This window comes from Pezoporus flaviventris, unplaced genomic scaffold (genome assembly GCF_033815535.1).
Source record: "Pezoporus flaviventris isolate CSIRO_AGI_PZ_B2104156 unplaced genomic scaffold, CSIRO_AGI_Pfla_v1 ptg000001l, whole genome shotgun sequence".
In the NCBI taxonomy this organism is placed as follows: domain Eukaryota; kingdom Metazoa; phylum Chordata; class Aves; order Psittaciformes; family Psittacidae; genus Pezoporus; species Pezoporus flaviventris.
In genome coordinates, this window is record NW_026892549.1 from 43,070,617 (window position 1) to 43,083,341 (window position 12,725).

Here is a 12,725-nt window from a genome sequence, read left to right on the forward strand (position 1 = left end):
AATTATGCAAATATACTACTGTGTCATGAGACAACTAACAACTATGAGAGACATTTTGGCAGGATCTGATCACAGATAGGACACTTAATGTTTCACTTTTGCAAGAGAAAAATAATAAACAAATTTGACTTGATATTTTTTCAGTCATTTTAAAACCAGAAATCACTTTTATTCAGTTTGAATTTCCAACAGCGATGGCTCTGCATTGACAGATACCTTTTCATCTCAGCTGTCTATACCTGTAAACCACGGATCACAACCTTCAAAGAGATAGTGAAGAAGAAATCCTTAGAGCAACATGAACTCAACTGATTTCAGCAGCTCTCCAGGCTGTTTAAATTATAAGGGAGACGCCCCAGCCTGAGCAGAAGTTGCTACCTCACCACTCCTGAAGATGCTCTCAGCTGGAAGTCATGGCTGTTGAGCAGCTGTATTTTTGTCCTAGACTCTAGAACATCTGTTTATCTGATGTCTTAAATGCTAGTTCTTTACAACAGCATAGCTGCCCCTGAAAGAGGTAAAACTCTCAGAGAAGGAATTTTGCAGAGAATTTTGATACAAGAAAATATTTGTGCAAGCTGAGAGCAAAGCTTGCCTACTGGGGTAGCCAATTTTATTTTGAAACCCTTCCCCACTCCATGCAAACCACCACCCCTCCATAAACCGCTTTTTTCCATACTAGTCACATACTTCATCTGTTTGCTTACAAATCTCATTCATGTGCTCCCTACCTCCTAGAGAATGAAGTGGAGGCTACAGACAAATAACTGGTCTGATAATCTCTACCAATTTAAAAAAAAGTTGGGTTTTCATTTTGCCATAAGGGAGTTTTTTAATGTTTTGCTCCAATTATTTGAAAACAACCAACCTCAATGAAACAATAATTTTCCTTTTTTATTTTTTTTCCTTAAGGCTTCCATTGAAGGCACGTATCAACTCCTTACTTTTTTTATTGATTTTACCAATACTTTCATGCTGCAGCTACTCAAATGCAGAATATAATGGATATAGTTTGTAGTTATTAATAAACAAGAAACCATCTTTAATGTCAGCTCTGTCCCTTTGTATTAGCTTTCATCATCAACATTTTGTAAGGAGTATCAAATGTACCAAAACAATAAAACACAGCCCCTTAATTTCAGAGCAGCTAATCACAACTGCTGTGAAGACAAACAGCAATCATTTATCATAAATACATTTCATATTGAAAGAAAAACATTAAGTTACATAATATTACATACTTCTTGAGTAAGTTGTGGAAGATATTCAAGCAGTGGAAAGAATGTGGAACCATTTACCAAATGCAGTCTTGTTCAAAAGACCACTGAGTAAAAAAAGCAGTCAACGTACCCTGCAGCAAAAAGTGAAATACTAAGTTTCTAATCAGCTCCCCGATTTAAGTTGTATTACGGGAACATAATTCTTTTTTTATTATTACACTGGAGAAAGGCTTTTTAGCAATAGTCTAATCTTTTCCAAATAGAAAAGCAGATTTTACACAGAGTAGGATAGCAAAGGAGGGAGCAACCCCCTTCCACACAGGGCAAGAAGGATGAAGGCCCGAGGGACCAGTCCACCTCATGCCCCCACAGCAGCAGCCTTTTTCCAACTGCTTTCCAAAAGGTTCGGCTGTAGACAGCACACACGGAGGAAAGAACAAAAAAAGGTTTTGGCGCAACACAAGAAGTGTAAACTCACAAGGATTTATACTGCCCTCATCCTCTCTGTAGACTTACACACTATTTCTATAGCTATGCATGCATGCATTTAGTAGGACCCAGCTCACAAAACTGTTTCAAGATACTTCTGATTGCTGCTTAGCATCCCTCTGAGTGCTTGGTAGAATAATTCATAAAGATCTCCTGTAATAAAAATCAGATTATCTTTGTTCTTTTTTTAGAAAAAGGAAAGACGAACATTGATGAGGAATTTGAGGACCTAGATCAAGAGGCTTAAGGTAAGCAAAAATTCTGTTCTCCATTAAACTGGCACAAGGCAGACCTAGATGGCAACTATTCTACCTGCCAGAAAGCTAGTCTTGGCTCAGCTGAGGATTCAAACCTACATAACAAAGACCTCCACTTATGAACAGATTCTTCTGACAATTAAAAACCAAGGGAGAACTCCACTGAAATCAGAGTAATGCAGTGTAGTTTCTTTCTGTTGTAACTGACTGTAGTTTAATCCTGCACTGACCTAGTCACCTGGTAATTTAAGTTTAATTAATGAAAAAAAAATTTCCTCAGTTGCACCAGACCAAAGGGGAACACGAGACACTATTCACACTTCCCAACTCTAGACACTTAATTTGGAAAACTAATACACAAGTTAGCTATATGGTCTATGGATTCTTTGAAGGATAATTCTGAGCACTTTAATTGTAAGCCTCCCTGCCTCCATTAACTTAAAAGGATTCTCAGACTTACAACTTAACATGGCATCACACAAGGAAGCAGAGCAATTCCAATCTCTATTCCCAAAAGCGAGAAAAGTCTGCCTTTTCTATATTCCCTCTTTTCTCCTCCCATGTCTAATATCGCTGCTTTACCTTCTCCATCACACAAACATTACTTTTTGTGACCTGATTTATGTCATGAACACAACATAAGTCTAGTAATTTATGTGTTTATTTTGTTAGTTTAATAGATCCCTGGCTGTGAACCAGATCACACAACTGCATGTACGTAATCTCTCAGGAAATCATACTGTGATTACTTCCTCAGTATCCCAGGGGAACAGGTTAACTTATAGGACTGTTCCCTACAGAGTCACAGCACAGATCCCACAGCATTTGAAAACTGTCCTGCGAGGTCAGAGATTTCAAGAGCAAAAAGGCACAGCTGTTATCAAGAACACACTGCGAGAGGACTGACATCCCAATCTCATTTCCAGTCAGACCTATAGAAAAGTCTTCAAACAGGCGTTAATGAGTGCCAGCCAGACACTAAAGCACATACGCTCTTTAAACAGCCCAGAACCCAGGAAAAAGTGATTCTGCTTTGCCCGCTTCTAGAATTTGAGCATTTTCTATAACTAAAGTGAAATTAACCTACCCATTTCCAGGGATCTGTAAAATTTGGACTTCCATGGGTAATTATAGTACATTTACTCTTATAACTACACCAACTGTTCCTGTATTAGCATGAGGGCAAAGGAGAGTCAATTCACCACAAGATACCACCCCAGGGAACATGTAATGAGAATTTCTGGAGCAAAAATCGGTGTCACCTCCAGAGGAGAACCAGGAGGAACATAGCGAAGCCACCCACAAGACTGGCCACAGCATATATTTATGAACCAGTCGCTGTTACCCCTACAGATAGCTCACTTAATACAAAAGGCCTAAGAGAACAGAGAGGCAGCAGGCGCCTACCCCTTCCGCGGCCGACCGCTCCATTGCCCGGGCTGCAGCACCACCTGGTGTCACCGTGCGGCACCGCAGCCGCACCGCCCGCGCATCTCCAGCCTGAACCGCTAACACGTTAGCTGTGTGCTAGCAGGCAAGGAGGCAGGCGGTCTTCAGTTACCATTCTCTTCAAACTGGTTCCTCCCTTTGAGGAGCAAGCACTTTAGCCCTTGTTTTCGAGGTGACAAGTGGGATTTAGGGTGCTCCAAGCAGCTGTGACCTGCCCCACGGCTGTCACCGCTGCAGGCTCCAGCAAGTCATGCTGCTGAAATGCATTTAGCAGGCCCACTCCAAAATACATCTCCTAAGGCTGCAAGGAACTACCCCATTCTTTTCCTGCTTATAGGAAATAACTGGAATAATCTCTAGTTCAAGCTGTGGAAGCAAATATACACTTTCTTATTTTCCTGAGACTTCATTTATTTTCTTCTGACAGAAGCCTGGCCATACATTAGATACGCCTGTGACACACATAGGGATGGGCCCCTGGGAACGGCATCACTGACAAACTTCAGCCTGAGATGCAGTATGAGAGAATGTGCATGACTGATAACACTAACATAAGCAATAGCGAAGGCTCTAACATCACATGCAATATACTTTTCCCATAGAATACTGCTTTTTTCACATGTAATTTTTAACACTAAAGAAAATTAGTTCAATGAGTGGATCACCAAAGCCTTCTAATTTCATCTCTTTCTTTATTTGCTCAATATGAAGTAGCTGTTAAACTTTATTTGTGATTTTACTTGCTATAAATTAACTAAAATTGCAGGTAGAGCTACAAGAGCAAAACAGCTTCTAGATTTCAGTAATGGGGCGGGGGAGGCAAAATAAAGAAGTTATAAAAACAGAGTATGCTTTTTAGAAAACATTTTGCTAAATGCCTTTTGAAATTCTATGACAATTGTACCCTTATTCTAAAACACAGAGAGATAACTTTAAAGTTACCTCTAAAATGATTTCTAGACTTTAAATATATAAAACCTCATCTATAGATTGTGGAGCATTATTGCCGAGACACGGAATTTCAGTTACCAGATCTTGGTAAACTCTTCAATAGTGGTACAATAAGAACCTATTACTGAAAGTTACAAGCAACAAACTGAGGTTATAGTTGTAATACACAGTGAAAGCCAACAATTACAAAGAACGCTTTATAACTACCTGAAGCCACCTGTCACAGAGAAGACCTCAGAAGAGGATTAATATGAAAATATGTCTCGTAACTCCTTTGTCATGTTCATCCCCATTTAGAAGAACATCCACCAAGAGCCAAGGAGGCTGGAGGCAGTGGTGGTGCACATCAGTTCTGTCACACAGGATCAAGAATGTTCTGGCAGGTCTGTAAACCTGGGTTTTGTACTTTCAACGAATATCCACAATCATGTGTATTTTCCATGACTTTTTTTTTTCCAATCAGAATATTACTGATTTCACATTCATCTTATGAAGACAGAGGTAAACTCCAAACAGAGATCTCAGGAAGCTTTCTGCAAAGGTTTCTGTTGTGTGCTGAACTGTTCACCACTGGGCTCGATAGCAGGATATGCAATTATAACAATGAAGTATGAGAGGGGCTATTTGCTTCCTTCGCACGTGGAATAAAGTCTGTTCACTGTGGATGTTCTCATACCATCTGCACAATTAATTCTGTTTACAACATTAGCCAAAGAAATGGGAAAGTCAGACTCCCATTATGAGAGGTAATGACACTCCAGAGGACATGGATTAAAACTGAACCTGGATGATGTCAATTTATAGGAAAATTAATTTCTACTTATTTTTGGAAAGCGTTCTTTGAGAATTACATTTCAGTAAGTCCTATTCTCATAGGGGCTCCTAAGCAGTATATTAAATGGTCTATAAATTAGGATTTCTCATAGATATTAAGGAATTTTAAGAATGCACACAAATAATTTTAGGTGTTATTCAACGGGAATTTAATCTTTTGGACCACAGGCCTTACCCAAGTGATAATCTTATGTTACTTGGTTCTAAACAAAACAAAACAATACCACAGACTTCAAAAACAGCCAAATCCATTAAGAATCAGAATCAGAAAAAGCTAAACCCTTTAATGCAGTTTGACTGTTTCTATACAAAACCAAAAACAACCCCAAAGCAAGTCCCCTCATGTAGCTAATTAAAAAAAAATAAAACCTTTTTCATGAAGATTTGAGATTTGTTACTTCATCAATACCAAGTGTTAATAAACAGCAACTTTTGCTTCTGCTAGGCAATAAGTCCTTAAACCTGCAGCATTTTATGTATCTCAGAACTAGAAAAAATAACTTGTTATACATGCTTGTGACGTAAAGAATACTTCCCAAGATCAACTTTGGCCCTTTTTGATTCTATGGAATGTCAAAACCCCCTGAATTTTCTTTAACAAAAAAAACAAAAAAAAAAAAGGTAAGTATATCAACTATCAGTAAGAAAAGCAGCTTTATTGTGCTGTATCAGTTGGGACATTACAGAAAAAGGATAATCCTTCAGCAAAATCCTTAAACTATGAACAACAAAGCAAGAGACCTTATGGCATACTGGTACCCCTTAAAATAAGGGAAGGAGAGCTGCAACATCCTTACCCTTACCAACCAGAGAAGACTGAATCATTTATATGTTGTGCTTACTTTCTTATATGCATAGAGAAGTAAGGGAAGACTACATCTTTTTCAGAATAGCTATGAGCCGAGTCAAATACTGAAATTAAAAGGCACATTTTGTGCTTTGCACCTTTACATGTTGAATGCGTTTTACCCAAGCATTTGGGACCTTTGTTCTGCCCAGTAAGTAAAAACTATTATTTCAAATTACTTCTTACTTGAATAAGAGTAATTAAAATCCAGATCGCTGAAAGCAGAAACAAGGAAAGGGCCAGGCCTGTGAATTCCAGCTCTACTCCTTCTCTTCCCACTACCACATTTCTTTTAAGATGTTTCTCCTGTGCGCACAGCATCCTTCTAGAATTTTGTTTTGGGAACAAAAGCAGATGACAAAATGCATGACTCTCTAGAGCCACAACAGCTACTTTGAAATAGACCATATCTCAACTACACAAGGCTCAACACAGCCATTAATCATGCATTAACACAATATTGCCTCCATACAAGTTGACTTCACAGAAAGAGAAATCACCAGTAATTCCAAACATGGCAAAGTATTATAACTACTAGTATTATTACTCTATATTAAGTTTACTGGTTAAGTTAGGTGGGGAAGGTAGAGTTTAAAAGCTTCCTCAGATTTCTTGACCAAAATCCAGCATCTCATACTAATAATGTACCTGTGCTTGTACTTGCAAACAAAGTGCCAGGAGCTGTACTTGTAGGGAGTTTTCCATTATTTAGCTGCTTCACTCTTTTCAGGTGAGACTTCCCATTGTAATGAACTTGAGCTTGTGCTGCAGAGTTCAGCTGTATGTTGCACACTTCACAAAAGGAAAACAGTATCTTCTTTTTTTCTTTGCTTAATTGATAGTCCTGCCTGTCATTCCTCAGTCCTTTTTCTTCAAAACTCTGTAGAATAGCTGGTTGATTCATAATCCCATCTTCAAAGACGTGGTCAGGACTTAATGGACGCTTCATACCTACAAAGCAAACAGCCAGAATTGTTACCAGAAGCCGACTAATAATGCTTACTGTTAAATCAGCATTTTCTTTTTTAAAATGTTACACAACACGAACCAAAGACCAGTTCCAACAAATAAGGTTCCAAATTGTGGAGGCGTCACTTAGTAGAGAAATACATGAATTTGTGACACACCACAGAGCTCAGAAGTAATAAGTTGGCAATATATTATGGTCTGCGCACAACAGCTCTCAACAAGTAATTTTTTTCTGTAGGCTATTTTAAAGCAGATTTATTATTGCATCTCTAGCAGATTTTAAGATTATTTTCAGAAACATTTCCTTTGCATTGCTGAACACTAGTTCCAGAGCTTTTTACTTTCCAATGCCCATAGTTGTACCCACTGCCCCAAATTACTCAACAAAAAGGATGCCAACAAAAGATGTTACTGAAACACTGGAAGACTGCACTGTTCAAGTGATACTAATGAATAATTTCCACTTTTACATACACCCAAACCTTCAGCCTCCCTCCATACAAACATTAAGACTATGCTTTTGTAAACTGTCAACACCTTCACAATTAAACTACTATAGAGAGAAAATGCCAGCTAGATGTTAGTCTTATGGGAGCTACACAAATCACAGTAAGTGACAGTTCCTGGAAAACAATCCAAGAACCTGAAGTACACATTTGTGCCTACAGAATCAAAACCTCATCATGATAAACGAACCAAGCTCCACAAAGAACTGTCTATATATATGGGCAGAGGTGTGGAGGCATGTATTTCATTTAAGGTATGCTTCTAAATCAGTAGAAGAAGAAAGGTGGGGGAAGGGGTCTCTTTGTAATGGGGAAAAGGTTTTTGGAAATTAACATAGAAAAGACTTCAGATTTCTTGGCTAAACAACTTCCTGTTTACACTTTATTCCTTTCTCCCACCACTCAAATACTCTTAATCTACCAAAGGGTGGCTCAGGGAGCTGTGCAGAGGAGCAGCTCTTTCCAGGCAAGAGTGTACCTATATATATATTTATAGGTATATATGAAATTACATATATATATATATATATACATTCAGTTTTCAGAAGCATAGAATCATAGAATAGTTAGGGTTGGAAAAGACCTTAAGATCATGTAGTTTCAAGCCCCCCACCATGGGCAGGGACACCCGACACTAAACCATGCCACCCAGAGTGGGGCTGTGTAGAGTAAAGGGTGGTGAGGCACTTCCTCCTTAGATCCAATCTAAACTTTTCCTGTTTAAGTTTTAACCCATTACCCCTTGTCCTGTCACTACAGTCCCTAATGAACAGTCCCTCTCCAGCATCCCTATAGCTCCCCTTCAGATACTGGAAGGCTGCTATGAGGTCTCCACACAGCCTTCTCTTCTCCAGGATGAACAGCCCCAACTTTCTCAGCCTGTCTTCATACAGGAGGTGCTCCACACCCCTGATCATCCTCATGGCCCTCCTCTGGACTTGTTCCAACAGTTCCGTGTCCTTTTTATGTTGAGGACACCAGAACTGCACACAATACTCCAAGTGAGGTCTCACGAGAGCAGAGTAGAGGGGCAGGATCACATCCTTCAACCTGCTGGTCACACTTCTTTTGATGCAGTCCAGGATATGGTTGGCTTTCTGGGCTGCGAGCACACACTGAAGCCGGCTCATGTTCATTTTCTCCTCAACCAACAGCCCCAAGTCCTTCTCCGCAGGGCTGCTCTGAATCTCTTCTCTGCCCAACCTGTAGCTGTGCCTGGGATTGCTCCGACCCAGGTGTAGGACCTTGCACTTGGCATGGTTAAATTTCTAAAGCGTGTCGAGGTCCCTCTGGATGGCATTCCTTCCCTCCAGGGTATCAAGCGAACCACACAGCTTGGTGTCATCGGCAAACTTGCTGAGGGCACACTCAATCCCACTGTCCATGTCACTGACAAAGTTGTTAAACAAGACCGGTCCCAACACCGATCCCTGAGGGACGCCACTCGTTACTGGTCTCCACCCAGACATTGAGCCATTGACCACAACTCTTTATGTGCAGCCATCCCCCGAGCGGTCCATCCATCAAACTGATGTCTCTCCAATTTATAGACAAGGATGTCGTGTGGGACAGTGTCGAACGCTTTACACAAGTCCAGGTAGATGACATCAACTGCTCTACCCCTGTCCATCAGTTCTGTAGCCCCATCACAGAAGGTCACCAAATTGTTCAGGCAGGACTTCCCCTTAGTGAAGCCATGCTGGCTGTCACCAAGCACCTTATTGTTCTTCATGTGCTTTAGCATGCCTTCCAGGAGAATCTGCTCCAAGATTTTGCCAGATACGGAGGTGAGACTGACTGCCCTGTAATTCCCTGGGTCTGTTTGCTGACCCAGCAAAGAGGTTTTAAATGCAAGGTCCTGCTTTCAGCCCAGGAACCAGACCAGCGTGGATCTTTCTGCACACCTACCACCCTGTTAAGCAGGAGGAATGAGGCACCAAACCTCCGCACACCCAGAAAATGAAACACTAAAGCAGTCATAGCAATCCTTCCCAAAACTGTGTAGCATTCACAAACAATACTAGAATACTCCTCTTGCTATTGAGACAAGTATATTACCAGAAAAGTCTGTTTGGTTCTTTGGCGCAAGTATGTGAATGATATTTATATGATGAGATAGTGAATTTCATCACATTCCTAACTCTAGCCCATGCTTAAAATCTTAGTTTTATACAGATTCCTCCTCCAGCATGATTCACCAATCAAGTATGATAAACAGTACAAAGACTTATTCATCTGTGTTTCATATAACAAAGTCCTGTCATCAAGTAAAAGCTATAAACAATACATTCATTAATATATACATCACATGAAATATTAAAACAAAAAATCATTATTAAAAGTAATTGTAGGCTACAGGAACCTATTTGCTTTTAAAAACAAAATACTAGTGGATCCTGAAAACCTAGGCTAGACATTGTCACACTAAATCATTTAAGCCTAAGTATCATATTTCAAGGCAAGCAACCAATATCCTTGACTCAGCTGAGCTTAGATGGCATTTTCATCTGAAAATTTAATCTGCTTAGAGCTTCGGTATTTGTTACTTTTCAGTGTATTTTTTAAACCATAAATAATGTCCCCGACCCCTTTGTTTTCTTTGTATTTGTATTGTAACAGCACTGTTGTAGCTTTTCCTCCCTAAAGTAAATGTTTTGAAACAAAAGTATTTATTTTTATATTACATTGGTTTAGATGCTATACTTATTTAATAATAGGTAACAGCTTAAAAATCCTGGCTCACCAGAAATCTCATAAATTTGACTGCAGAAAGCAAATAATTCTTAATATATTTCAGTATTTCAATAATCTATAAGAACTTAGTCAAACTCAGTTGGTTTGGGTAATTTAAATATGGCAAACAGCTGCATTAGAAAGCTGCATGGACCAGAAGACATACTGATGGAGCCAACAGCTCCTGCTGAGTACCTGTAACAGCACCAGAACCTTTCAAATGAGGGTCGTTTTGGAAACCACCAGCCTGATACTGCATTAGCCTGTTATCACTGCACCACAAGATACATACTCTCCTGAACTGCACACTTTGGTTTGCTTTCATGCAAGGGAACGAAACCTTTCAGCTGGTAAAGTCTGAGACTACTGAAACATGAATCAAGTGGGGAAAATCAGAACACTTGCCTCAAAAGTATACTCCTGACACAGCCAAAAATGTTTTCAGTATGGACACACCTTGAAAGAACAACCAATCACAGCAAGGACTCAAATTCTGCACCTACACCCTAAGGCATCCCAGCTGCCAGTCTAGAATTAACAACCTTCAGACAAACAAAAAGAAACCTCCGTCCAAGTTTCACTTTTGTTTTTAAAAACAAAATAGTTCTAAACCCACTCTGACTACAAAGTACCTTCTTCCTTTGCATAACACAGGACAAAGGAGTCTTCAAATCAATCTCTTGCTACTAATTTACAAGCGAAAAAACCCACAAGCTGCAATTTCAAAATAACCCTTATTGCCTAAAGCTCCACATCTAAATTAAAAGGTGACCTGATTATAAGCAGCAGTGACCTCCCAACAACTGATGGGAGCAGAAGATGCAAAGCACACCTGAAAAAAATACCTACATTGAGCACACTAAACTTCAGCTTTAGGAGGGTTTCCAGCAGCATGTTCTAACCCGTCCATCCTGGAGGGGACATGTACATGCAGCCAGAGATCAAACCCCACTATTCCTCAGAAGTCTGCCTGTGCCTACACAGAAATTCCAGCCCTCAACTTCCCAGGATCTGAGACACCTGAACATTTGGTGTAGAAAATCATTTGTTCCAACAGTCTTGTCCAGTCCCTTCTGAAGTGTTTAAGAAGAAAATGGTGGTGGCAAACACCCACTGAGATTTTACAGTATGCACATCTTTCACACAGCAATACAGCTTTCATCATCAGTTCTTGTGGTGTATGTATCTGTTCAAAAAATAGATTAGTACATCAAAGGTCCTATTTGTCTTTAAAGAAGACAAGAAGGAGACACAGTTTTAATGTTAGGGTTGGAAAAACACACTTTTAAAAGTCTATGCTGAAATATCTTGGCTCTAGGATATACAGAACGAGTACAGTTCTTCACTGAGGCAGTGTTAAGAATCTCACCACGAATGCAATTTATTTTGTAAGAGGTAACCTTTCTTTGTAAAGCCTTCTACTTTTATGAAAGACACTTGTACATACACATTAAATTCTAATTAAAAAAGTAAAACAAAAACAAAACCAAGAAAGCTCACTGACCAAAAAACTTAATCTTCCTATTCTATACATTTCCTAGTCACTCAAATTTACACAAGCAAGAATCTGGCAAGTGTCTTTCTTTATCCTTTAAAAAGAGCTTTTCACTGCAGACAGATTTTGAAGAGTTCTGGATGGTACTTATTCTCACTCACCAGGAGTCAGATATGAAATGGGGCCATTTCATTCCTCAGGTTTACACATAGCTCAATAGCATTATCATGTAACAGAAGCAGCTACTTGAGCCTGCAGTCAGTGAACTGAGAATAAAGAGAAGTTGCATGATTATATTCTGCATAATCAAAAAAATCATTTAGAGTAATAGTTATAGCAGACACAACTGTGAACTATTCAAAAGTAGACAAGAATAAAACCAAGAACATGAGTTCTTTCAAAGGGAGAAAGGATGGAAATTATATAAGCAAAATACAGTGGATCAATCCTGTGAGCTCCCACGTTTGTGTAACCTGGATACAGCACAGTATAAGCCGAGTCTCAGCAGCAGCTGATATGTAACAATATCCACTAATTAAAACGTCCCATACAAAAAGAACATGATTCTGTGAATCACACTGGAGTGACACACACATTATTACAAAGGTACTGCTATGTCACTGTAGTTGTATTTACTCAATGACTTAGAGGACTAGAACCAATTAAAAACTGAAAGGTGAGAACATGAAAACGAGACCAAAAAATGGGAAACAAAGAGAAGCATCTGAGTATGTTAGAAAACATCCAGCTGAAGGATCCATAAAAAAAAATCTAAGTCTGTAAAGGGATTATAAACCATATTCATCTTGCACAGGTACTTCAAAGTCTGCCACTTTCTCTTGCAAAAGGAAGTTCTGATTCAAACCAGATATACTCATCTTTACTTTGATAAAAGAGAGGAAGCAATGCAAGTATAACAGGTATTTTCAGGTATTTGACATAGGCTGTTACCTGACTAAACAAGTTGTCCCCCCA

General features: G+C 39.3%; 1 protein-coding gene across 7 annotated transcripts in view; it reads right to left on the reverse strand.

Annotated features, from left to right (window-relative positions):
- ZNF385B (zinc finger protein 385B) overlaps positions 1–12,725 on the reverse strand; it is a 177,624-nt gene that overhangs the window by 133,731 nt on the left and 31,168 nt on the right. For 5 of the 7 annotated variants that reach the window (XM_061454642.1, XM_061454616.1, XM_061454628.1 and 2 more), the window contains exon 2: positions 6,696–6,998. In XM_061454642.1, the coding sequence (XP_061310626.1) occupies positions 6,696–6,996 (301 nt within the window). In that variant the 5' untranslated portion in view covers positions 6,997–6,998. Of the gene's footprint in view, positions 1–6,695; positions 6,999–11,911; positions 11,932–12,725 lie in introns of those variants that run through there. The other 2 variants (XM_061454652.1, XM_061454667.1) reach the window with 2 other exon arrangements.